Here is a 26,034-nt window from a genome sequence, read left to right as displayed (position 1 = left end):
AAAACAGTTTAAAATGGCCAGGTAATTACATGAATTGCTGTTGAGAAAGATAATTGGGATAAGATGAACGGACAGAAAAAAAAAAAAGTGCTTCAGATCCAATATGAACACTCCTTTGACACCGCTTGAATGAGACTGTTGCTCCCATTACAGGACAGTGAACATTCTGCTTGCTCAGGCAGACCTCACTGGGGAGAGGATTTTGTTACATACTGGTACTAGTGGTTTCCTGCCAACATTAAAGTAGGCACACCTAAGGTCCACACAGCACATACAGGCATTGCTCTATGTGGATTCAAGAACCTTAGCAAAAGTCACTATTTTGAACTCCTGCAGAGGAAGGGACTACTTGACTCTACAGGTGAACGTTGGTTATTTCTGCCTCCTTCCTGGAGGAGGAGCAAATATTGGCAAAGCCAATAGGCCTTGTCTATGCAAGACCTACTGGTTTTGCCGATGTAGTTTAGCCATGTTTTATACCAGCATGGCTGCTGTTCAGCATAGCTAAAAGTAGAGTAGAGTTCAGAGTACAGAAATGGTGTAAAGTGTAGTGGTGCAGGGTAGAGTGCAGGTGCGTAAAATGGTCTAGGGTGCAGTGGTGCAGAGTATATTAGAGTGGCATAGAGTGTATTGGTGTAGAGTGCAGTGGCATTGAGTTGTGTTACACAGTAAAGTGCATTGGCGTAGAGTGCATTGGCAGAGTACAGGCGTAGAGTGCAGTGTTGCCGACTGGTGTAGTGTACAGTGACTTAGGGTGGAGTTGTGCAGTGGTGTAGAGTTTGGATGCAGAGTGCAACAGCGTAGTGTGTTAGAGAGGCGTAGACCGAAGTGGTATGGAGTCCAGTGGTGTAGATATGGCAGCGCACTGCTATTACCAACAACACATGTTCAATTGAAATTACCCTTACATTTGAACAGACTTTACTAATAAAAATATACAGTCCACAAAAGAAAATGTGTGGAAATTGCATCACCAACTGTAATGATTTGTTTTGATCACATTAAAGTATTTGTTTCCAATACACTTCCGAAATAGAAAATATGCTTCTTTTGTGTTCCCAATTCTGATGTATTCTGAAACACAGTTACAGTTCATTTGAATGCTTTGTGCTAGAAAAAAACTATTTCCTACCCCTAATATCTAGCAAGATTGTCACATAAATCCTCTCACTGAAGGCAGAGAAAGTAAAATAAACAAGCACCTTCGTTAGGCAGTGACTGACATTGGCCTCGGTCTCTGAATGCATAGCAAATGTAACAAGATAAGCACAAGATTTAAAGGTCTATTTACAGAAAGGGAGTTTGTGGAAGAATACAGCTAAAAAAAAAAAATTACAAAAAAAATAAGCAACAGGAGGGACAAACTGAACCTGAGGAGCTTAAGGCAAATAAGGCCAGCAAACAAAGCCAGAAAATGTGAGTTACAAACCACAAAACCAATGGTAATAAGCTTTCTGAAAGACCCCAAGATGTCTTTAGCAAACTTGACAGCTGTGCTCCCTGGTAGGCTGTGACCTAAAAATTGCTCCTTAAAGAAGAGCCTCTCCACTTCCTTTACTATTTAAGATCTCACAAGAGGCAGCAACTGTAAAGCACAGCAGTTTATCACCAATAAGAGGACCAATGGTAACATGCTAATCAAGAATGACGTGGGCCTCCAGAGATGGTGTAGAAGAGGACAGTCTACATAGGAAAGTCACCTGGTCTCCGCAGAAGCAGCAGGAGTTTTCTTGATATTCCAGCTGTAGTGTCTCCTTGCCTATCTGCTCTTTTAGGAAGAGAAGGTGCCATCTGTGGCCTGGGCTTGAAATGACTCCTTAATGTTGGAAAACTGGTCAACTGTTGCAGGCTAGGACAGACGGACTTGCTACTCATCTTATACTGCTGGAGGATTTCGTTAGTCAAGGGACTTAGCAAATTCTCCACATCGAAGTGATGGTTGATGATTTTATGCCGAGTCACCCACTTCGCATTGAACAACTTCAGCCACAGCTGCTGATGTACTGTTAAAATTGTATTCATGGTGCTTGTCACACTGTTAATGCAGTCCTATAACAACAAGATATCTCTCAGGCCCAGTACGCATTATTCAACAACTTAGGAAGACTGGCATCTTCAAATACACCCTGCCCTGGTATGAACACCATTCACAGTCATAAATGGTTTTAGTGGGCCTACTACTGCAGCCACAAAGGTATCCAAAGATGTGTTGAACAGGACTGGTGCCATGGTTTACAATTCTGCTTCAGTAGCCACGCAGGGAACCACTGAAGCTTGGGGAAGGAGGTTCATTGGGAGCTACACTGAAGGAAGATGGAACGGAACCATTCCAGAGGCACAGGGTGTGTGGCATTCTCTGTGGCCTTTAGCTTACCATTTGTGGCACACAGGAAGGAGTCTGAGGACAGTACTGAGGATAACATGAACACAAATCCTGCATCTGAACCAGGAACTCCTGAGCCAGGTGTTCCTGGTCCCAAGTCATATGAGTAAGATTTTGGGCTCAACCGAGTCTACAAACTCTAAGTAGAGGACAGCCAGCAGAGACCCCACTAGTTTCCTTAACCAAAGACTGCTGGTACCCGAACACAGGCCTCAAAGCACAGTGGCTGGAAGAGGGTAAAACAGCATCAATGCTTGCTTGTTCCTAAAAGATGGTGGCAAGCTCAATAGGCAGAAGGATCACATACTACAGATTACAATGACCTTCCATGTTGGGCAACCTATTACAATCACCAGTGCAGTTAGAGGTCAAACAGGCTAGCTTCATTGGAGCCAGTACATCATGGAGCTTCAGATTTTTCTTCTATCTCATGTTCTGTAATGATTCTAGGCCTGCATGAGATCACTGGGGAGGCCTGCCTCCGCCGCCAGAGGTTTCCATTTTCAGACTGGGTGATGCCCCCCTTTTTTCAAACAGCCACCTGCATACACATGGGGAGGGGAGGGGGGAGTGGGGGGGGGGGTTCAACTGTAAGGCAGAGGGATCATCATGCGATAGCCCTACATTATTAGACTGGGACTGCAGAGACAACCCACAAGGGGAGCTGCTTTCACTCCAGGTGCAATCTTCGAATCAGAGTGTGTAGGACCGTGGACCCCTTGAAATGTAGAGAAGGGGTTCTTAACCTCTGGTCTGGTGCCACCATTCTACTCCCCCAACCCCCTTTCCAATCATCTCCTTTCCCACTCTTACATCACACTTCCCAGTCATACATTTCTGTTTGCCTCTCTGCTGCTGCCATATGAAACTAAAGTAACTTAAGCTAAACTCTTCATGAATTCAAGTCCTATACATCCAATCTTCCATAGCATATATCTGTCAACTCGGTTGTGCCCTTCAGACTCTGAAATACTCTTCTTCAACCAGAAACCAAAGGCTTCTTAAAGTCCCTTACGAAACTGGAAGCCTTCATAACCAACACTGATTCCGCTACATATTACTCAATACATACAAAATATATCCACATAACATATAAAACGCCAAATATATTGTGCAACTCATTAATATTCAGTGGCAAGGGCAACTGTTTTTCAACTTGTGCCATCAACCCTTAGATGTGGGCCTTAATTTTGTCACTGGAACACTATACAAACTTCCAAGACATAAACCCACTACAAATACCACAACCAAGCCCAAATTCTCATTCCCAGGATCAAGACCTTATACAAGCTACTGATGCTGGTTTGCAAGTCATAAATAAAGTGATGTTGTGCTCTCTAGCTCTGATATTTTACCTTGATACACACCAACTGAGAACTGAAGACTCTTCACCTTCTAGTTACAGCCAAGACACCCTGCACGGTCTTCAATGATCTAAATGTTACTGTGTCACACACAAATAAATGCTGTGGGCTGGATGGCTAACAATATATCACCATTTTACTAAGGACTATTGGAGTCACCCATCCATCTGGTTTGGGGCATCGTGACCACTCTCACACTGTTCACCCCACACTCCCATTGTTAAAGTTCCTAATCTTTGGCAATGATTTTCTCTATCACATTCCTTAAGTGAGTAGTGGGGCTTCCAATTGCTCTAAGGAAGCAGGTAAGGCGGTTACTGCTCCCAGCTTAGAAAACAGAAACGCCACTATCTATAGGAATGGCTAATCTCCTGGCTGCAAATCATTATCCTCCAGCCTTTTTGGAACTGAAGCTTAATAAAAAAAAATAATAAAGCTGCCTCACCACAGAAAAAGGGATTGAAAAACAATGGCAGCTCCTAGGAATGGAAAATATTCAAAAAGGGCTACGGTATAAGAAAAAGATTTTCCGAAACAATGGAGCCCACTTGTAATGTTCTTTAGCAAAACTATAATGAATTACCCTGTCCGACAAGACTCAGGATAGTACGGATCCAGGAGAACTCTAAAATTGATAATTTCTCAATGACACTGCAAAGACACATTGAATCTATCACAGTAGACATGATCCAGGTGGATGGTTGTCCATAAGTGTTATCATGATCCACGGGGGTGGTGGACTGGAAAGAGAGAGGGGGGGCAGGGATTGGAGTACATGAGGGCCTGAGTGGCACTCAATAGGAGGGGAGAAAAGTTGAGCTAGGGAGGGTTGAAAGTGGTAAGGGTCGAGGTTACGTTTACTGCTGTATTCTTTAATTTGGAAATAAATTGTTGTTATTTCGTTGACATTAAAGGCCAGAAGAACTGCACTGATAGCTGAAGAGCTTTATGGGCCCCCAGTCCAAAAATATAATGTTTAAGCCCTTTTATCTGTCATGAAGTCCTCCACACTGGGTGTCCTGCTGTTTTTTTTTTTTTTTTTTTTTTACTCTATCAGATTCTTCCTAACTCATCTATTTGAATCATAAGAAGTTTTTACTAAGAAACAGAATTCTCAGACCCTTTTTATCTCTGGTCCGCGAGCTCTGGAAGCGATTTCCATCACTTTGCATTAGCATGACCACCCTTGGGGAAACTGCTAAAATCTTAGCTTTCGCCTTAAGACATTCAAGACTAGCCTCTCAAATTGTTGTCAGCATCAGAACAACCACTTGGGTAACAGTTTATTAGTGCTTTTTTGCATTTCCAATCAAAGTGATACTTTTATGGCACTGGGGCCTCAAAACCTCAACTGAAGAGTCAACCCCCTTTATCAACTGCTAACACACAAAAGGTTGAATCCTTCCGTGCTATCTGAAATGTCACAAAAAGCACAACCCCTATGGATTTGGTGGCAGCTAATGTCACATTTAAACCAACAACATGACTCATAAATTGATATTTCCAAGTGAAAAATACATGAAAAATAGTTATAGCCACAAGTGGGTCTTTTTATGTCGCATCTTGACAAGCATAAGCAGCACACTCTTTCTGCAATGACGGGGATGACAGGTAGAGATTTCTGGCCTCTCCTCAAATAAGCTGCAACACATTTTGCTCATACTAATGCAGCCAATGTCCTCTCAAGAATCCGCCTTAAAAAGAGTTCTATGGAGAGCCCACCACATATTTAATCTACATTAAAAAGGCCAGAGCTAGGCCCATCCAAATGGCTGGACGCGGACTAAGGTTTTCGAGAAAGGCAGGAGCCCAACATCCACCATCTCTCGCCAATGGATTCTTTTACTTTTTACCAGGACAGTGTAAGGGTCCTGCGAGCCTGAAATTCCTGTTCTGCTTATCACTAAGTTTGAAAGAAAGGGTGTATTATATCAGAACAAAACACTAAGAGGCCAATCCTTCTGGCAAACGTTTATGTCATCCAGTTCTAAAGTTGACCAAAAGGGTTGACTTAATGGAGCAAAACTCCTCTAAACGTCCTAGTCAAGATGAACACAAATAAATGCCTTAGGCCTCAACTGCACTTGGCTTACAAGAATCCAAAACGTACCCCTGCATTTCTGAATCATTTCATCCTATGGCAACCAGCCATAGTCTTGTGTCCAGTTCTTACACTTGTTTAACTAAGCAGCACCGCTTAGGAAGAGGTTGAAAGCATTATTACCTTAAGTACTAGCCACTCTTTTCTAAAAGTGAGAAATCTATCAGACTGGGCCACTTGCCAACCATAAAGAACTAATTCTGCAGCAACATATAGCTCTGATGCCGGCAACACAGAGTACTAGTGAGGAGTTTAACAGTGATACCTCTTTGGTCCAACTGCTGTTGGTCTGAAGTCACCTCCAGTAGATTATCAGGTGGATAGAAGTACATGACTGTTAGTGGCCAAGTAAGTGATTCATGATGCTCCATAGCCCATAGTTATTAGGCTGGTACCTGAGGTGATACAATGCCTGGTGTCTTATTAAGACTGGAAAAAAATGTAATCGGTTACGGATTTCATTGGATGAATTTCAGGTAATTGGACAATATCAGTGACCCCACTCTCAGTAATGTGGCAGTTTGTTCTTTACCCACGCCTCTTGGGGAGATACATGGGTTGCCCCATCTTTTTGGTTATGGAGACTGCCACAAGAAACTACCCAAATGTGGACTGCTCTATACACAATTCACCAACAAGACAAAAACGTCACCCAAGATTGTAAGTTCACAACATTATCACTGCGCAAATGGGTCTCAAGATTCCAGCCTGAGAAAAATTGCAGCCTCACCTTTACACAGCACAAACTTCTACTGAAAAGATTTAGTCTATGACCAGGTAAATCTGAAGAACCAATTATGAGGACAGTCTGCCACCGCTTACTGTGTAGATTTTGAACAAATCTTGCCATTAGCACAGTCCAGTAAAGTTTTTCACAGAGGCACTTTTCAATCACTTGTTAACTGCTTAGCACCTATAATAACTGTTATTGTAAGATTATAATCCTAAATGGTCATCGGTCGATTGTTATTTAGGTGGATATTACAAAACTGGTTTACTGTTTTTAACTGAGACTTCAATCTCCATCATTTCAATCACCATCAGCTTCTACCGAGTTAAGCTTTTTTGCAAGACTAAGCTACCAAAGAGTGAGCATGGAGTACCTTAGGGAGACTTTCTATAGGTCAATGACTAAGCTGTGTTGAAGGGAGGTGGAAGATTGGATATAGCACATCAAGACGTCACACTAAATTGCTGTCAGGCAAGTGAGTTTTACACAATCCAACTGTCAAATCCACTGCATGTAACTTTGTGTCTGCTCTAAGAACACAAATAATTGGGTCAATCAAACTGAACTAAAAAACTCTCTTTCTATTAAGGCTGAATAGCGTCCTCCGTGCATCTACCATCTAGTGGAGAAAAAGATGGGTTTTCCTGTCCACATGGCACTGTAAGAGGCTCATTGAACAAAAATCCCAAGTGCAGCCTCTATCTCCGGGGAACACTAATTCTTTCACTGGAGATGGATTTTAACTAATTTCTCCAGGCTTCTAGAATGATCCCACTTTATCAGTTTGGCTGCCACTGGTTCAAAGGGTACTTGACCTCAATAGAGCACTGTCTACATCCAAAACAGAATGAGACCTCCAAATTAGAAGATAAAGCAGAAAGGGGCAATCAAAATACACCTTTCCTGCACTCCATAACAAATCAGGATACACTCAATAACAAATCAGGATAGCCACTGTACATGCCTTTGGAATTAAGTAACTAAGATACGAGATGTGCAGGGGTGCTGATCAAGACTCTTCCTCCCCTTTTTGAGACTAAAGGGCCTCCTCTATTGATAGAAGAGGGGGATGATGCTAGAGGTAATCAGCTACATGGGCTTCTCTTGAACATGTGGTATCAGAGGAACGGATAGTAATTAAATCCCTACCAAGTTAAATGTAAACCAGTTTCTGAGAGAAGACCATGAGGAAGGATAAGTTTGGTCACTCACTGCATAGTGTGACACAGACTCTCAGATGATTTCCTGTGGGTTGCTCCATGTCTCAATTATTTTACCTAACAAGAATCTTCTCTCCTGTGCACAGCACTACGCTGCTTCCTATCTATGTGAGTACTAGATAAATCCCAATATCATAATACAAGTGTTTGCCTATGAAAGAGCAGTGTCTCAGGAAACACTAAATGAGCTCAGGAGACAACAAAGATATGCAATGTGGAAAAAGAAGAGGGGTGTGGGGGTTGCAAACCTTGACCAAACACTAACAAAACCTACGAGTGTTACTGATAGTCTCCCTCTATGAACAAGCAGCATTCCTCCACCATCTTCAGAATGGAATAGATCCTTGCAGTATGTTGGGTGTGCAGGTAGAAAGCAACAGACTGCAGAGAGAAGTTGCAAAATGGTCACTTCAAATAAATGTGTGCTGAGTCAGTTTTTGTTTGAACTTCTAGATACAAAAGATTCCCCAAGCTTGAATAATCCCCAACATATACATTGCTACCTTCAGCAATGCCTAAGGCAGTTGAGTTTATAAATGTACATTTTAAAGGTACACGCCTGGGCCTTTAATACACTTACGTTGAACCCTCAAAGACACCATTTCTGGAGAAGCAAACAATGTAGGTAGGAGTCAAACCGCAACTTCAAATTGGAATGAAAACGCTTATAATATTCCAAACCCAACACTAGATAGCAGAATGGAACACAGTACTTGATCACAGCAACACATGTTGCAAACAGGGGATTCTCTTTTGTTCTAGTAGCTTGTCGGACTTTGTCAGCTTCTTCAATAGTCATCAGTACAAAACTCTGCATATGGACTCTTGCATAGAAGTGGCTGCAAAACCTGATGGAGCACCTCTTACCATCGGCCTGTCTCCTAACAATATCCAAGGCATAAATGCCATGATAGTAGGGATTACTTGGTGATATGAATACTAGTGTCACCAGTATGAGGGTTAGCTACATGAACTTCATTTTTTACATAACTGTAGCTTTTTCAGACTAGCCACTCACCTCGATTCTTCCATTCACAAATTCAGATTTGTTTTTAACTATAGAGGTTAATTCTGCAAAGAAATTCCAACTGCAATTAGGAATAAAATAGCTATCTGGATACTGTAAAATATTTGCAAATTTACACCCATCGCACTAAGCCTCATACCCATCCTACTGCTGCTGTGTAGGATTCAGTTGAAGTGGGTTCAAATGGCTTACAAATCACAGCATGGATTAAAGAGTAGCTGCTTTTACGACATGTTTTCAGTACATACCACTGGCCAACAAAAATACGTTTGTCATCCCTGTCCAGCAAATGTTCATACATTCAAACCTTTGAGTGCAGTCCCCGAGACATATTGTACCAGTTGAGCAGATCTTGCAGACAGAGAACAGTAGTTATGGATTATCCAAGTGATTTTTTTTTTTTTAAACTAAATAATTGCCTCAACTCAATTTTTGGTTCAATTGCCACATCTATTTCTACAACATGCATTAATGCCCATAACAGGGAGCAAATGGAGGATGACTAATATAAGAGTTAAAACAGGTCCATTTGGAAAGATAAATCTTCAAATCTTGATGTACAGCAATCAATGCAGGAGACAGCTTCAAAACTATTCAGACTTTCAGCTTACTGTAGACTTGTATAGTAACGGACTGCTTTGAGCGGTTAGACCTTACATTTATGTTAAATGCACTTTAATCACAACCTTGACTTAACTGTTTATTGTAGCCACAAATAGTCATTGCCCACTCACTACACATTGTCTTTTGCACACTACTGCCTTTGATAAACCTGGATCGCACAGTTGATGTTTCAGAGAATTTTTTTTGCAAGAGGACACAATAAATAAAAAGTGATAAACTGTTTCATGTCTTGTACACTCTCTTAAATCAGGCCTTTTCTAAAATAAAAAAAATAAAAAAAATACTAGTGTAAATGTTACATCATTAAATAAACTCGCATTTCATGACGACCACTGGTAATGGTAATATATCCACAAGAGTATCTCAGACCCTAAATTTCAGTTACTAACAGGATCTCTAGTGTGAACTTAAGAAGAACAAAAACAGGTAAAGATAATACTATAGCCTGCGCATGAAAAAAAACGATTATAAAAGGCAGCCTGATGTTTTACCAGTGCTCTTAAGAAAGGAACATGTCACATAATTGATTTTATAATGTCATCTTATTTTGACTAACACTTACAATCTCATCCCTCTAGATTTAATTATATATTATTAGGATTCATCATAAGATTTTTTTCTCAATTGTGGTCAGCACAAAGTAAAAACATAGCGGCTATCGTTTTAAGTTTCCAGCTAGAAGACAATACATAGCTAAACAATCAACTGGATAGTAAAGTGCTCCTTTTTGACTTTAGATAGAAAATAAAGTATTGAATTGATGCCGATTTAGCTACCCGCATCAACGCATTAAGTCAGCAAGATTGTTTGTGGCAGACAAGAAGAGACTGAAAATCCTTATAAAAATAGAGCAATGCGTTGATGGAGGCCAACACTATTTTTCTTTCACCACCTTTGAAAAAGTGTACCTTGTCATAAAAAATTACTTCAATTTCTAATTTTACTACATAGAAAATTGGGAAGGGAATCAGATTCTGTTGAGCAACATTTCAGACATAGAAGACTCATGGAAAACTCCAGGCACAGCGGTTCTTTCGTGTTCGCATGTGCAGATGTTTCACGATTGCGCATATTCTTCACAGAAGCAGTTGCAGCCTGAGAGTCAAACATGAGGGAAAATCAGCAGTCAAAGTCTTATGCCGGTTGCAAACTGAACACGAAGTTCAATTCAGAGTGCAGAAGAGCCATCTGTTTTCTGTAGTCCCATTTATTCACATTCAAAAGCTAACTTAGAAGCTTCAAGGATCAACGGTAAAAATTCGTAACTTATACAGCTGGATCGTAGGATTTAATCTTTTTCAATTCGATCAGAAGGTTTGTTGAGTTCAACCCTCACACTTTTTTCACCTAAGAAAGGCAAAGAAAAAAGTTGATTTGTCTTTAATAACTGGTTCATTTCTTTCCTTATTGCAGTAGAGAAGAGCAGCTGAAACATAGTGAAAGGGAACAACAGTCCACACTTCAGCATAGAAATAGTAAACAAAAAGTAAATAAAACACAAAAAAAAAATCTTGTAGTACATAAGACATTCAAAACAGAATCATGCAGCACATAAAAAAGAAAAGTACAAATTCTCAATTACAATTAAAAAAAAAACAAAAAAAAAAAAACGAAATTACGCCTTCCTGGCTGAATTAACTCCCAAATTCGTAAACCTTAAAATTACTTATAACAGGCAATAGGACCAGGCTACTTTAGCTAAATGGCCATACCAAAAATCAGATAACTAAAATAGGAGCAGTACCAAGGCTACAAGTTAAAGTTTAGCGCAAAACCCTAGCATGAAGAGCTTGCCAGACACGATTCTCCTGGGTTGCGGCAGAAAGCAACAGAAAAAGGAGATAACTAATATGCATGCAGAAACTGTCCTGCTTATATACTACCTAAAGCATTGCATATTTCCACCTTCCACATCCCTTAGGAGCTGACCACACAGACCCTTTGAGAGTCTTCAAATGGGCTTTATTGAAATGCACTCCGCATACAAATTCAGATACGTCCTGGTAATAGTTTGAATGCTCAGCTAGTGGACGGAAGCATACCCCACCAAGAATTGCGATGCACAGTTGCTAAATGCCTTTTGAAAGAGCTGATACCGCGCTTTGGGGTACCGAGTCTTAAGCTCTGACAATGGACCAGGATTTATTTCACATGTTATTCAGGGCCTTTGTAAAGGGTTAGGGATAACACAGAAGTTGCATTGTGCATAGCATACACCTGCAGCGGGAGCTGGTGGGAGGAAATATGGGGTACTAAAGAACAAAATAGGAAAGATATGTGCATGACTGAACTATCTTGGATTGATGCACTGCCGCTGGCATTGCTTGCTATGAAAAGCACCTCCGACAGGGTTACAAAATTGAGTCCCCATGAGGTGGTATTTGGGCACCCCATGCACCTATCAGGCCACATATCAGTCGCGCCACTGGCAGTAACAGATGATCTATTGCTACAATATAGCACAAAAATAACAGACATTATGTTATCCCCACAGCCAGGTGCTGCAGGCCTTGCCAGAAGAAGAAACACCACCAGATCACAGACTGCAGCCAGGTGATTGGGTATGGGTCAAGGGCCACACCAGACGCCACTGCCTACAACCAAGGGACCCTACCAGGTCCTACTAACAGCCACAGGGGTCAAGTGTGAGGAGCTGACATCCTGGACTCACAGCTCACACATCAAGAAGGCCGCAGGATCAACGGACCTCCAGCAACCATCTGCGGTGCCCATGAAAGTTTCACTACCACCGCAGAGGTATAATCTTCTATCGACATGTCACACAAGCCAACACTGACAGGACTGCTCGTGCTGCACCCCATACGGGACCAAAACAGTGCAAGCAGGTCCTGCGGTGACTATTCATATGACTGCTCATGCTGCACACCTCGGAGGATAAAGGGTGCAAGCAGGTCCAGCCAGCATACATCCACAAAGTACCTTCATTGGTGTCAAGTGCTAGTACCCTCTGACACCACTCTGTGAGGTACCACCGAGGTAACAGAAGGATCAAGAACTAAATAAAAGAACAGACTGTGATATTATTTCATCAATAACAAACATCATGCCTGGAAGAAAGAAAGAAGAAAAGAAGTGGCCTCCGGTTTTAACTGCCAAATGTACCCCAGTTCCAGGAATAATATTGACCATAATACTAATAATATATGCAAGTGACATATACATTCCATTTTTAGATCAGGGAAATTATATAAAAGAAAGTGAACCAGGGCTTGTGAATGTGTCAAAGGGAAAGGACACAGGCCTGATGGAAAAGGTGGGAAGCCGGAGGCAAACAGCGTGAGATGAGAATGAGGCAATTTATGCTGATAACGCATTTGTACAAATGGTCAGATCTGTTGGCAAGAGTCAAGTCCAGCTCACCAAATTACCCTTGCCCCCCGCGGATACTTAAGTTAATACAGGACCTGTTTTCGGCGGCCTTGGAACCAGTGTATGCTGATATCCTTGGGGAAGGGTGTATTCCCCCTGCCTGGAAGGAATCCATTGTGATCCCTCTTACAAAGAAACCAGGCAAGAAATCTAATAATTTAAAAAAAATCTACGACCAATCTCTCTAGTACCCACCATGGCCAAGATTTTGGAAAAACATCTTAGTAATGAATTGGCTGATTTTCTACAGGCCAACGGAGGATTTGATCCCTCTCAACACGGGTTCCAACAAGCTCATGGCACGGAATCCGCTCTGATATCCTCGGCTGATATAGTTCGCAGAAGAGTGGATTGGGGGAGGGCGCCATTCTTGCCCTACTGGATCTTTCCGCAGCGTTCGCACCATATCCCCGCAATTGCTGATCCAGCGTTTGCATCAGACGGGAGTTAAAGATATGGCACTTGACATTCTCAAGTCTTTTCTTACAAACAGATCAATCACTGCGCCCTGCGGAGATTACAGAGCTATTTCATTTTAACTACCATGTGGGGTTCCACAGGGGTCCTCGCTCAGCCCTCTTTTGTTGACTGGTGCGTTCATTCAGCTTTTAACTAGTGTCTTACACGGACGATACTCTGCAGATTATTCCGGTTTCTCACAATTGGGAGGAGGTGGCATACAGATTCTATCAATGCATGAGAGAGATCAGGAGCTGGATGATCAGCAATGGGCTCAAACTTAATGGGGAAAAGACAGAAATTATTTTTTTCGGCGTTGATACTAAATTATGGAGCTCCTGCTGGTGGCCAGAGTCCTGTAGCAAGTGCCCAGCTCCGTGCTCCTCGGCCAGAAACCTGGGCATTGTGTTTGACAGATCTCTCATTTGAGCAACAAGTTAACCAGACCGTTAAATATTGTTACTGGGCATTAAGAATGCTTAAGAAAATGTTTCCCTTTATTCAGGGAGACCTGAAAATTGTGGTTGTCCTGGAACGTGTGATGTCTAAACTGGATTACTGCAATGCCTTAATGTTAAATATTAGCAAGTCCGCACTCCATAGGCTACAGCTTATTCAGAATGCGGCGGCCCGTTTGGTCCTTGATCTACCAAGCTCCGCATCAGCCAGCAGGAGTCTTAGACAACTCCACTGGCTCCCGGTGGAAAAACAGATTAAGTTTAAGACACTCTGCTTAACTTATAAGGCTCACCATCAAGATGGCTCTGATTATCTTAGTTCGGTTTTGCAGCTCTATCAGCCAGCCCAGCTGCTTAGATCTTCTCTGCATTTCATCTCTGTGCCTCGCTGCCATAGGGTGAGATGGGGGGGACAAAGCCTTCTCTGTGGGGGCAGCTAGACTCAGGAATGCTCTCCCTCCTGTTATCAGGCAGGTACAGTCATACTTTCGTTTTAGAAACAACAGAAAGCTTGGCTGTTCTCCCATTAGGGAGGTAGTGATTAATGAACGGTCGTGGCGACTGTTTCCTTTCTGTTCTGTATCCTTGTGACTCGCCAGTTCTCCTCAGCGCTTCAATGCTACGGCCAGAATGTGCTTTACAAATACCTTACAATACAAGTATCACGCGATATAAGACACGTAGGACCTATTATGCAATGTCCTTGTCTATGCTTTTATTCTCCATGTATGGTGCGTTATGAAGAATTAATGGTAACAACTTTAGCAATCTTGCAGAAATTATCATACGTCAATACTCTAGATGATGCCTTACCATACTATTGTTTGTGTGCTGTATATTTTTATCAGTAAAACCGTATGTGCAAATGTAATGGTCATTACAATTGAAAATGTGTTGTTTGTAATGGCATTGTGCTACCACACCATGCACACACCACTCGACAACCCTCTAAGACTCCACTCCACAACCTTCTACAACACACTACTCCACTTTAGCTTTGCAAATACTTGTTACAATTTGTTGTGTGTTCCATAGGTTTGTGAAGATAGCTCCCATCATAAAGGGCTGCAGTTCAAGGAGACCATGTTAATTCAGAGATTCCTTGCTGCTCACAGCTTGGGGGTCCTATGAGCCAATGGTATGGCCTGCTTGTGTTCAAGCCAGGGCACCCATTAAAACCATTTGCTTTGATCAAAGTGGTAAGAAGTCAGACAGCTTTTGTCTAGTGGATGTCAAGTGTGTGGTCTTTGACCTCAGGTAATTGTATAGCTGAACCAAGCCAGGAAGTGCTGCTTCTGAACATCACCTAAGCAGCAGCACTGAAGACTGCCTTATGCCACGTCACATACTTTATGATATCCTGACCCATCTTTTAGTCACTTATTCCAGAGACCCCTGAGAGAGCTCTCTGAACACATTGGGAGAGAATGAAACAATTTTACCTAGATTTTGCTTCCAGTATTGCTGCTATTGGTGAGCCAATAGTCTATCCAGTGGTTCTTACACTTTTGACTTCTTTGGACCTCCACTTAATCATTAATGGAACACCCAATGAATTATTACGGGAAACTGGGGACAGCCACCAGGTCACTCCTGGAAGCTGGGGACCTAGACAAACATGTTTGATGATTTGAACCTAAAAACAATGCATGTAAAATACAGAAGCAAGTATTTATTAAACAAATATGCAAATTCAAAAACAAATATATACAAAATATTTTAAAGGGAAGGCTGAAGCTTTTATAAATTCAAATCAGGCCACTCACTGTCCATACTACATTCTTTCAGATGTATTCGCACTGCTTCCACAAATCATTCTGAGGACAGTACATTTTTAGCCTCCAATTTCAAACAGACAACAGGGAGGAGGCATAAAATGTTGTAACTGCATCTGTGCATCCCTTCCAAGACACATTTTGGTATAGTATACCCTGGACTGACCATGCTATGTGGATTGGGCAACACAAAAATCTCTGGAGGTATGTTGGTTGGAACCAAAGGTCCTCTAAGGAGCAGCAGAGCTTCAATAAATGAGTTAAAGAATGTTGGTGATTGGCTGCTGTGCCATACAAAGTTTTTCTGCTTAGGCCCAGAATTGCATAGATATTTACAGGTCTGGCCTTGGCACAGCTTTGGCTGTCTTGCAGGCTGTTTTCCAAAACAAATGTTAACAAAATCACACAGCTATATAAACAGAGAGGATTTCGGTCGGCCCCCTTCATCTATTGGTATGTTCAAGTGAAATTCACATTTTGCTTCTGGTCAAAGTCTACAGAATGAGGCAATTGGTCCCGCCCACTTCGGCCATTAGCTCTCTTTACAATTAGTGACTTTATTTTGCTCCTGCACATGTGCACATCCAGCTGCAAAAAACAGACGGTTTCAGTGCTAGTACTGGTAGGTAAATATCCGTTTAATTTCATTTTTTTCAGGGGGGAATTTCGGTCAGTGGTAGTTTTTTGTGTTTTTTTTATTTATTTTTTAACTTTTTTGCGAATTACATACACATGCCAAATTAAGACATTTTTACTGATTACTTTCAAATTACTTTTAATTTCTACAGTTGGTTTGACAAAAAGAGGCAAACCCAACTGGTTTGGCCAGTGCTTGCTTTCAAATATTTCTAACGGTCTCCAAGGATCCACCTACACATTTTTATTTTTTTTTCAAAAACATGCATGGTGCTCTTTAAGACTGCTAATTAGACTTGCCCCTCTGAAGTACTTTAAAAATGTGTCTGGGTAACCTTAAAGCCGAATATGAAGAATGACCTGAATTAAATACAGAGCTCCCCTGCTAGAATTTACAATTAACCTTTTAAGCCACCATTGACCTCATTGACGGCTGCAACTTAATGGAGCTTGTTCCGTGAGAAATTCTGACCTAAGCGATCCAACAATACATTGTGTGGTGCAAAAATAAAAAGAAAACAACCCTGGGCTAATTGGACAATTGGAAATCTTGAAAGTGTTTTAATTATGTGGAAATAAAAGTGCTATGGTAGAGTGTCATCCTGATTCAGTGAAATTCTATTCACTGGAGCATGCCGGTAAGACTTTTTATGAATGTTCTCATGTTTCACGGCCATTTTTATTATATACAGGGGAATGGAAGCCAACTATGTAATTGTTCAGTGATAAACTAATTCACTTTCTTCAGTACTGACTGGGTTATACTGTTGTGGGAAAGACGTTACCGAGATCCATGTTACATTGTGAATTACAGCTAAAACAAAGTATTTTTGTTAACAGCTATATATTACCATGTCAGCTGTACTTTTGCCTATATTAATACAGGCCCACAGGAAGGACAAACTGGTACCACTGACTTGGTTTTTGGCTTTACTTTGCGTTGTAAAATGCGTTTTGTAGTGTTGAGTCTCGAAACCATCATTACTAGTGTGTGACAGCGTGTAAAAGTGTGAGACAGTGGAATAGTAATGCTACTATATGAAACTACTAGAAAACGTGTGCGCTTTCTTTCGTTCTCACAAAACATTAAAAACCTTTCAGGACTGACCAGCAAGCTATCCCTTTCCGTCAAATGTATCTACGTCCTAGTCTCCTAGCCTGAACCTTTGCACTAATACCTTGGAAGCTGTATTTTTTAAATGGAAAAACTGCCACCGCTGAGGGCGTCGTTTTAGCACCCAGGGCAGAAGGGAGCATCAATATAACATAATATATGGGTCTGAAGGGACAGATCTTTGCGGAATGAACAGGAGCAGGGGCCGGTACTCTAATTTTGCAGTTATAACCTGCTTGCTTCATAGTGAGAAGTTTTAGTCAGGAAAGAAGTACCAGGTTAGATATGCATCCATGGAAGTGCTTCCACTGCCCCATGGACGTGTGCTCAACAAAATATCAGGGGTTAGTCAAAGTTACATCACCTATCATTGACAGCCTCCAACATCAAACGACTGATCCTCTCTCCCATCTTAGTCCCTAATATTTATTTGCTTCTGAGATGTAAGGAAGTTCAATAAGTTTAAACTACAGAAAAAACAGAACAATTATAGCTCTTCTTATGTTAGGCTTTATAGTTTAGCGGTCTGCAATAACAATTGTTGGAAATTCTTTCAGATATACGGAGCGTGGGCTGTGGCACCACCCTAAGGAGTAGCTCTCTTAATCCACATGCTATGGGGAGTTTCAAGTAACATTCCATCTCCTATGGAGTGCTTAATTTGCATTTCAAATGTACACTGAATGATCCTGTGAAACACCTTTGCTTTTTCACTGCAGCAGGCTTTAATGTTTAATTCACAAGTGAAATTCAGCCCTCTTGGCTTTGACAAGGCTTGTTGACTTTGTATTCCTGCTGATGCTTTCCTCACCCACGCCACCAAAAGTAGCCCCAGGAGTAACAAAAGATCAGCAAGGGGCAGCTGATGCTCGAACAAATAATTGTGGAATGAAACAGGAAAGAAAGGTTATTTAATTTTCTCGTAAAGCTGAGAATTCAGCCGTACCCTCAATCAGTACCCTAGTACGAGGGTAAATGTAGTGTAAATCAGCTACTGGAAAGGGGGTAGGGGTGTCAGGGGGTTGGGGTGTTGAGGGGTGCGAAAGTCATCTTGGGGAGTTTCAGAAACTTGACCTGGGAATGTATTCTGCCTGTTCCATGCCACTGGCTTTGTGGTTTGTAACTCAATTTCTGACTTTCCATTTGCCGGGTTTATTTGCTTCAGGCTCCCCGAGCTTCAGTTTGTACGTCCCCATGCTGTATTTTAGACAGAGCCATCTCAAAAGGTATCTCGTTCTTAACCTGCCCAAAACATTTGCCTTTCGTTCCTGGGGCATGAAGATCATTATTGACAATGTCAAGCTGGGTGAAAGCATGAATGTTTTTAAACATCATGTTTGAAAACTATTACTTACATAAAAAACTTTGCACTAATTTAGTCCGATATACTACTTCTACTAAGATCGTTCTGCATATGAATAAAATACGGTTTTGCAGAGAATTTCATATTTAACACTTTTTTGCAAATTTTCTCTCCTTTAATTCGTCCATTTAATTTGTGAAACTGTCTTTTTAGGAACTAAGTACAAAACTGCATTTCAGTCTCCACTTCAGCCAAACATGTGGTGGGTGATCTTGGGCAATTTACACTGTTTACGGCCCATTCACTGTCAAGCACAGGATATGAGTTTTTCACAGGAAAGAGCCAGTCACATTGTAACACAATTTACCAATGCTTAGTTTTCACTCTGATGTGTAAACCATACTTTTATTGATGACATCTGTGGCAACTCAGTTTGAGGAGTTGGATAAATTTAACCCCTTCGCTGCCAGGCCTTTTCCCCTTCAGGTGCAAGATCTTTTTTTGGCTATTTGGGGCAGTTTGCGCTTAGATCCTCATAACTTTTTGTTCACATAAGCTACCCACGCCAAATTTGCGTAATTTTTTTCCAACATCCTAAGGATTCTAGAAGTACCCAGAGTTTGTGGGTTCCCCTTGAGGAGACCAAGTAATTACACAAAATACAGCAAAGTTTTCATAAAAATAAAAAAAATAAAAAAATAAAAAAAGGGAAAAAAAGGTCTGCAGAAGGCGCCATGTGTTTTTTCCCCCCTGAAAATGGCATCAACAAAGGGTTTGCGGTGCTAAAATCACCAGCTACTAGCATGTGAATTACAGGGCATTTCTCAAATAGCTGTCTTTTTTTTTTTTTTTTTACACACTGTCTTACATTTGGAAGGAAAAAAAATTAGAGAAAGAAAAGGGGCAGTAATACTGGTTTTGCTATTCTGTGTTCCCCCAAGTCTCCCGATACCTCACTTGTGTTGGAGCAGATATGCTAATATGAGAAATTTCTTATGATCTGCGTATGAATACTAATGAGAAATATTGCTAAAGGAAACTAATAATTGAAAATAATGTGTATGAGTAAAATGTGCCCACAGGGAGTGGTCACCATGTGTTAACAAAATGTAAAAATAATGAAATATTTTAAAAATTATGTACTAATATATCATATTTGAATGTATAATCTATGTTTTATGATGCTTCATATTCTTAACTTAGCCGAACTAGAGGCCTGGTCGGCGCTGGGCCTTGCTTGCTTAAACATGCCGAGGACTGGAACTGGAGAAACCTTGAACTGCACAGAGTTCAGACGGGCTCTGCTAGAAATTTCTGCAAATGTACCAGAGAGAGGGAGATGAGAACAAATTGATACAATTACGTGTAGAGTAGGCTAAACGTACTTTCCCAGGACTTGAACAATAGAGGCACTGACTAAAAGACTGTGGGCAAAAATTTTGTTACCTGAAGAGCCGTATGATGTTCTCATCGACAGAAGGACCAATCATATTAATGGAACTTGATGCTTGAACCAACGCAAACAAGTGGTAAACAAAAACTATAGGTTAGAATCATAACCCTTGATGAGGTTGACCAATTAGCAATTTGTAGGATGGACTGAGAGACCCTAATAAAAGGTCATTACAAGGGAAGGTAATTCAGAGCGGAGAGGCCAAAGTTGATGACGTCAGAAGACACTGTCCGAAATGCTGATTATTGGGCTTACTCTCTGTGAGCCTGATACTTGCTGATGACCTGGAGACGAAGACTGACTTGTTGCTGATCTATCTTGGATAGGTAGCTGTTACAATGTGACTAATGTGTGCTTTTTCTTCTAAGTACCAACTGCGCTGTTTTCAAATGTTTTCTCTCTTTAGATAGATTTTTCCAAATTAATGATTTTTGTCTAAATTGTTTTCGCATGAAGACCCACATGCTGATGACAATTTGAGTTAGGTAGGCTGACAAGGGTGATTTAACGGTGACAGGTTGACTGACTGACTTGCCTTGCTGAATTATTCAAAATGTTAAAGAATTTGTTGACTTATGTTGATGCCCGTTTTTGCTTATCAATAATTCTTGGTGAATAGTTGCTTATGATGCTAATAAAGTTTGATTAACAATAAAGTCGAATAAAGGTTTTTGATTAGAATTGTAACTAATAGGGAATAAAACGATTAACCTAGTTGAGAGTGATTGTATTTTCTTATTAAATAGGGCTTTTCGTTGGTGTTTCATGTTGATTGTAATGTTTATTGATGATCCATTGGTTACCGCTTGAATAGGATACTCTATATGATCCAAAAGGTTCATCGACCTCTACGCATCCCCTTGTAAGTTTACTTAGTAAGGACTAGGCGCACTAGCAGCTTTTGGTAGCACTAGTTAAGTGGTGACTAGGGGTTAAGGTAGTAGTTTAAGTTAGGTACAGTTGTTTAACTTTTTATGAGGTTTGAATTTTTGTTTTTCTGAAATGGCAACGGTAGCAAAGATGATGTCCCCTTAAACCCAGAAATTACATTCCCAGATCCTGGATCCCGTTGGTACGGTTGGGTAGGTTCTAGGCGTATTTTGAGATAGAATGAATGTAATAGGTTGCCCTTGCACAAGCTTGAGCAAATCGCAGGTGAATTGCGAAGTGCGTGAGGTAAAAGTAGGGAGTCTGTGTACTCCAGTTAAAGGCTAGGAGTGTGTGTACTCCAAAGCGTGAGTAAGGAAGTCAAACTTCATAAATGTGTGGTGCTTTGTGCTAAAAAATTTGTTCATGTGGTTGTTGGTGATGTACAGACCCCTGTGTGGTCTAAGACTCCGGAGTATATTGACAAGTGTAGGAGACACTTGGTTCTATGTTGTAATCTGTCTGGTTTAGTAGGTTGATCGGGCGTGGTCAGCAAGTCAGAGTGAATATTAGATGGGTAAAAGAAGCTTTGACTGAGATTTGGCGAGTTCTATGTGCACCAGGACAGACCCATTGATCAGTTGAGAGTAAAGTTTGCGGGTCGAATTTTACTTGCGAATGTGGGGACTGAGAAAGAGGAATAGCTAAAGAGCCGGAAAGAGCCATTAGTGAAAATCTGTAAGGTCCCTGAAGCGACTGTGTCCCTTCCGGTAGTAAACCAGCAGGTTTGAATTAGTTATTTTTTGGTGGAGGCGCTCACAATAAATTGCATTAGTTGAGTGAAATTGACCTGAGGAGTGTAGGAGGCTGGCCTGGCTTGTAGTGGGTACCAAGGGGTACTTACACCTTGCACCAGGTCCAGGTATCCCTTATTAGTGTAGAGGGGTGTCTAGCAGCTTAGGCTGATAGAAAAGGTGGCTTAGCAGAGCAGCTTAGGCTGAACTAGGAGACAAGTGAAGCTCCTACAGTACCACTAGTGTCATATGCCCAATATCATAAGAAAACACAATACACAGATATACTAAAAATAAAGGTAATTTATTTTTATGACAATATGCCAAAGTATCTCAGTGAGTACCCTCAGTATGAGGATAGCAAATATACACAATACCAAAATATGCAGTAATAGCAATAGAAAACAGTGCAAACAATGTATAGTCACAATAGAATGCAATGGGGGCACATAGGGATAGGGGCAACACAAACCATATACTCTAGAAGTGGAATGCGAACCACAAATGGACCCCAAACCTATGTGACCTTGTAGAGGGTCGCTGGGACTGTAAGAAAACAGTGAGGGTTAGAAAAATAGCCCACCCCAAGACCCTGAAAAGTGGGTGCAAAGTGCACCTAAGTTCCCCAAAGAGCACAGAAGTTGTGATAGGGGAATTCTGCAAGGAAGACCAACACCAGCAATGCAACGATGGATTTCCTGACGAGAGTACCTGTGGAACAAGGGGACCAAGTCCAAGAGTCACTATCAATTCGGGAGTGGGCAGATGCCCAGGAAATGCCAGCTGTTGGTGCAAAGAAGCTGCCACCGGATGGTAGAAGCTGTGGATTCTGCAAGAACAACAAGGGCTAGAAACTTCCCCTTTGGAGGATGGATGTCCCACGTCGTGAAGAAGCTTGCAGAGGTGTTTCTGTGCAGAAAGACTGCAAACAAGCCTTGCTAGCTGCAAGGGTCGCGGTTAGGGTTTTTGGATGCTGCTGTGGCCCAGGAGGGACCAGGATGTCACCAATTGCGTGAGGAGACAGAGGGGGCGTCCAGCAAGACAAAGAGCCCACTCAGAAGCAAGCAGCACCCGCAGAAGTGCCGGAACAGGCACTACCAAGTGGAGTGAACCGGAGCTCACCCGAAGTCACAAAGGAAGGTCCCGCGACGCCGGAGGACAACTCAGGAGGTCGTGCACTGCAGGTTAGAGTGCCGGGGACCCAGGCTTGGCTGTGCACAAAGGAAATCCTGGAAGAGTGCACAGGAGCCGGAGCAGCTGCAAATCACGCGGTTCCCAGCAATGCAGTCTAGCGTGGGGAGGCAAGGACTTACCTCCACCAAACTTGGACAGAAGAGTCACTGGACTGTGGGAGTCACTTGGACAGAGTTGCTGAGTTCAAAGGACCTCGTTCGTCGTGCTGAGAGGAGACCCAGAGGACCGGTGATGCAGTTCTTTGGTGCCTGCAGTTGCAGGGGGAAGATTCCGTCGACCCATGGGAGATTTCTTCGGAGCTTCTAGAGCAGAGAGGAGGCAGACTACCCCCACAGCATGTACCACCAGGAAAACAGTCGAGAAGGCGGCAGGATCAGCGTTACAAGGTCGCAGTAGTCGTCTTTGCTACTTTGTTGCAGTTTTGCAGGCTTCCAGAGCAGTCAGCGGTCGATTCCTTGGCAGAAGGTGAAGAGAGAGATGCAGAGGAACTCTGATGAGCTCTTGCATTCGTTATCTAAAAAATTCCCCAAAGCAGAGACCCTAAATAGCCAGAAAAGGAGGTTTGGCTACCTAGGAAAGAGGATAGGCTAGCAACACCTGAAGGAGCCTATCAGAAGGAGTCTCTGACGTCACCTTCTGGCACTGGCCACTCAGAGCAGTCCAGTGTGCCAGCAGCACCTCTGTTTCCAAGATGGCAGAGGTCTGGAGCACACTGGAGGAGCTCTGGGCACCTCCCAGGGGAGGTGCAGGTCAGGGGAGTGGTCACTCCCCTTTCCTTTGTCCAGTTTCGCGTCAGAGCAGGGCTGGGGGATCCCTGAACCGGTGTAGACAGGCTTATGCAGAAATGGGCACCATCTGTGCCCATGAAAGCATTTCCAGAGGCTGGGGGAGGCTACTCCTCCCCAGCCCTGACACCTTTTTCCAAAGGGAGAGGGTGTAACACCCTCTCTCTGAGGAAGTCCTTTGTTCTGCCTTCCTGGGCCAAGCCTGGCTGGACCCCAGGAGGGCAAAAACCTGTCTGAGGGGTTGGCAGCAGCAGCAGCTGCAGTGAAACCCCGGGAAAGGTAGTTTGGCAGTACCCGGGTCTGTGCTAGAGACTCGGGGGATCATGGAATTGTCTCCCCAATGCCAGAATGGCATTGGGGTGACAATTCCATGATCTTAGACATGTTACATGGCCATGTTCGGAGTTACCATTGTGACGCTATACATATGTCGTGTCATATGTATAGTGCACGCGTGTAATGGTGTCCCCGCACTCACAAAGTCTGAGGAATTGGCCCTGAACAATGTGGGTGCACCTTGGCTAGTGCCAGGGTGCCCACACACTAAGTAACTTAGCACCCAACCTTTACCAGGTAAAGGTTAGACATATAGGTGACTTATAAGCTACTTAAGTGCAGTGGTAAATGGCTGTGAAATAACGTGGACGTTATTTCACTCAGGCTGCAAGGGCAGGCCTGTGTAAGAATTGTCAGAGCTCCCTATGGGTGGCAAAAGAAATGCTGCAGCCCATAGGGATCTACTGGAACCCCAATACCCTGGGTACCTCAGTACCATATACTAGGGAATTATAAGGGTGTTCCAGTGTGCCAATGTAAATTGGTGAAATTGGTCACTAGCCTGTTAGTGACAATTTGGAAAGAAATGAGAGAGCATAACCACTGAGGTTCTGGATAGCAGAGCCTCAGTGAGACAGTCATAATACAGGTAACACATACAGGGCAGACTTATGAACACTGGGGCCCTGGCTGGCAGGGTCCCAGTAACACATACAACTAAAACAACATATATACAGTGAAATATGGGGGTAACATGCCAGGCAAGATGGTACTTTCCTACAAGGAGGACAAGCCGCAAGACTTTCTCAGCCGCTGTGTGTCAGTGTGACGTCAGTGTGTGCCGCGCTGGGATAGGTCGGTTAGTGAGAAGAGCCTCAACCGGTTTGGCTGCCGTCCGTAGGAGGCAATTGGTTGAGCGACCGGGTGAAGGGAATCTCGGGAGTAAAAGTCATTTTATTTAATGAATAAGTACTACACAAACACATGTAAAAATGAAGTTTTTCAAGGCATTTGAGAGTGCTATGAGAGGCGATTCTTACATTAAAGTATCAGTGGGGGATCATTGTATGACATAAAAGCCATTACCGAGACCAGCACAGTTTGAGGCTTTAGCAGTTTGGGAGCTAGTGGCCAGACAGCAGCAAGAGTTGAAGTTCAATAGGAGGATGAAGAGGGTAGAAAAGTCACTAGCGGAAGCTAGATGGGATTGGGAGCAGAAGAGATGGAGGATGGCGACTATGAAAGAGATTAAAATGTTTCCAGCAATCACAGAGGATGATGACTCCGATAAAGGAGATAGTGCCAAGGAAGAGGAGAGTGAGGGGAAAAAAGAAAAGGAAGAAGTCTTATGTGGGTGATGAGGATGATTCTGATGTCTAGGATCTCATTATGCAGTTGCTGAGAGATAGACCTCCACCTATGACGACCTATGCAGGGGGTCCGGGAACTAGTGCTACAGACCCACCTGATACTCCAGGAACATCCCAGTGAGCCGAGGAAGCTGTACAAGCAGGATGACAGTTACCAGGGGCAGTACAGAGTACACCTGTCGCAGGTACAAACAGCTTCAGTACAGAGAGTTTATCCAGATGTGCCAGTTCTTGAGACGGTTTCAAATATTGTGGTGCCGAGGGAGCAGGTGCTTCCGAAGCCAATGTTAGTTCAGACAGACCTGACACCAATGTTATTACTCCCAGTACAGATGCAGGGTATGTCGAAGTTTACCCCGTTGACAGGGACTTCGGTTGATCCCACATCAGTTATGAATCAGGCAATGGGAGTACCACTCACCCATGGTGCAGGTGCTAGGGAAGCTCCAGATGCAATATCGCTACTGATTACTGTTGGTCCAGCTGTACCTTTATATGAGCAGAAGAAAACTGAAGCAGCGGAACAGACAGATGTCACAGAGTTTGGTGAGAAGGGGAGCGGGAGATTCAACACAATCAACCTACATCATCTGCAGGACAGGGTCCTGATGAGCTTAGATCGCCTATGGGTTTTAGTCCTCTTGTAACATTGCCGGATGCAGCAAACGTCTCATGCAAATCAGAGCTTGAGACTCCTAACACCGCAAGCCT

General features: G+C 42.6%; 1 protein-coding gene across 1 annotated transcript in view; it reads right to left on the bottom strand.

Moving 5' to 3' along the window:
* Nucleotides 1-9,512: 9,512 nt before the first annotated feature.
* EGLN1 (egl-9 family hypoxia inducible factor 1) overlaps nucleotides 9,513-26,034 on the bottom strand; it is a 167,687-nt gene continuing 151,165 nt past the window's right edge. The window contains exon 5 of the mRNA XM_069234990.1: nucleotides 9,513-10,796. Coding sequence (XP_069091091.1) covers nucleotides 10,738-10,796 — 59 coding nt within the window. The 3' untranslated portion in view covers nucleotides 9,513-10,737. The remainder of the gene's footprint in view (nucleotides 10,797-26,034) is intronic.

The sequence above is a fragment of the Pleurodeles waltl genome, chromosome 5 (assembly GCF_031143425.1).
Source record: "Pleurodeles waltl isolate 20211129_DDA chromosome 5, aPleWal1.hap1.20221129, whole genome shotgun sequence".
Lineage (NCBI taxonomy): Eukaryota > Metazoa > Chordata > Amphibia > Caudata > Salamandridae > Pleurodeles > Pleurodeles waltl.
Note: the sequence above shows the minus strand (reverse complement) of the source record. Positions and strands in the feature narration are given on the sequence as shown.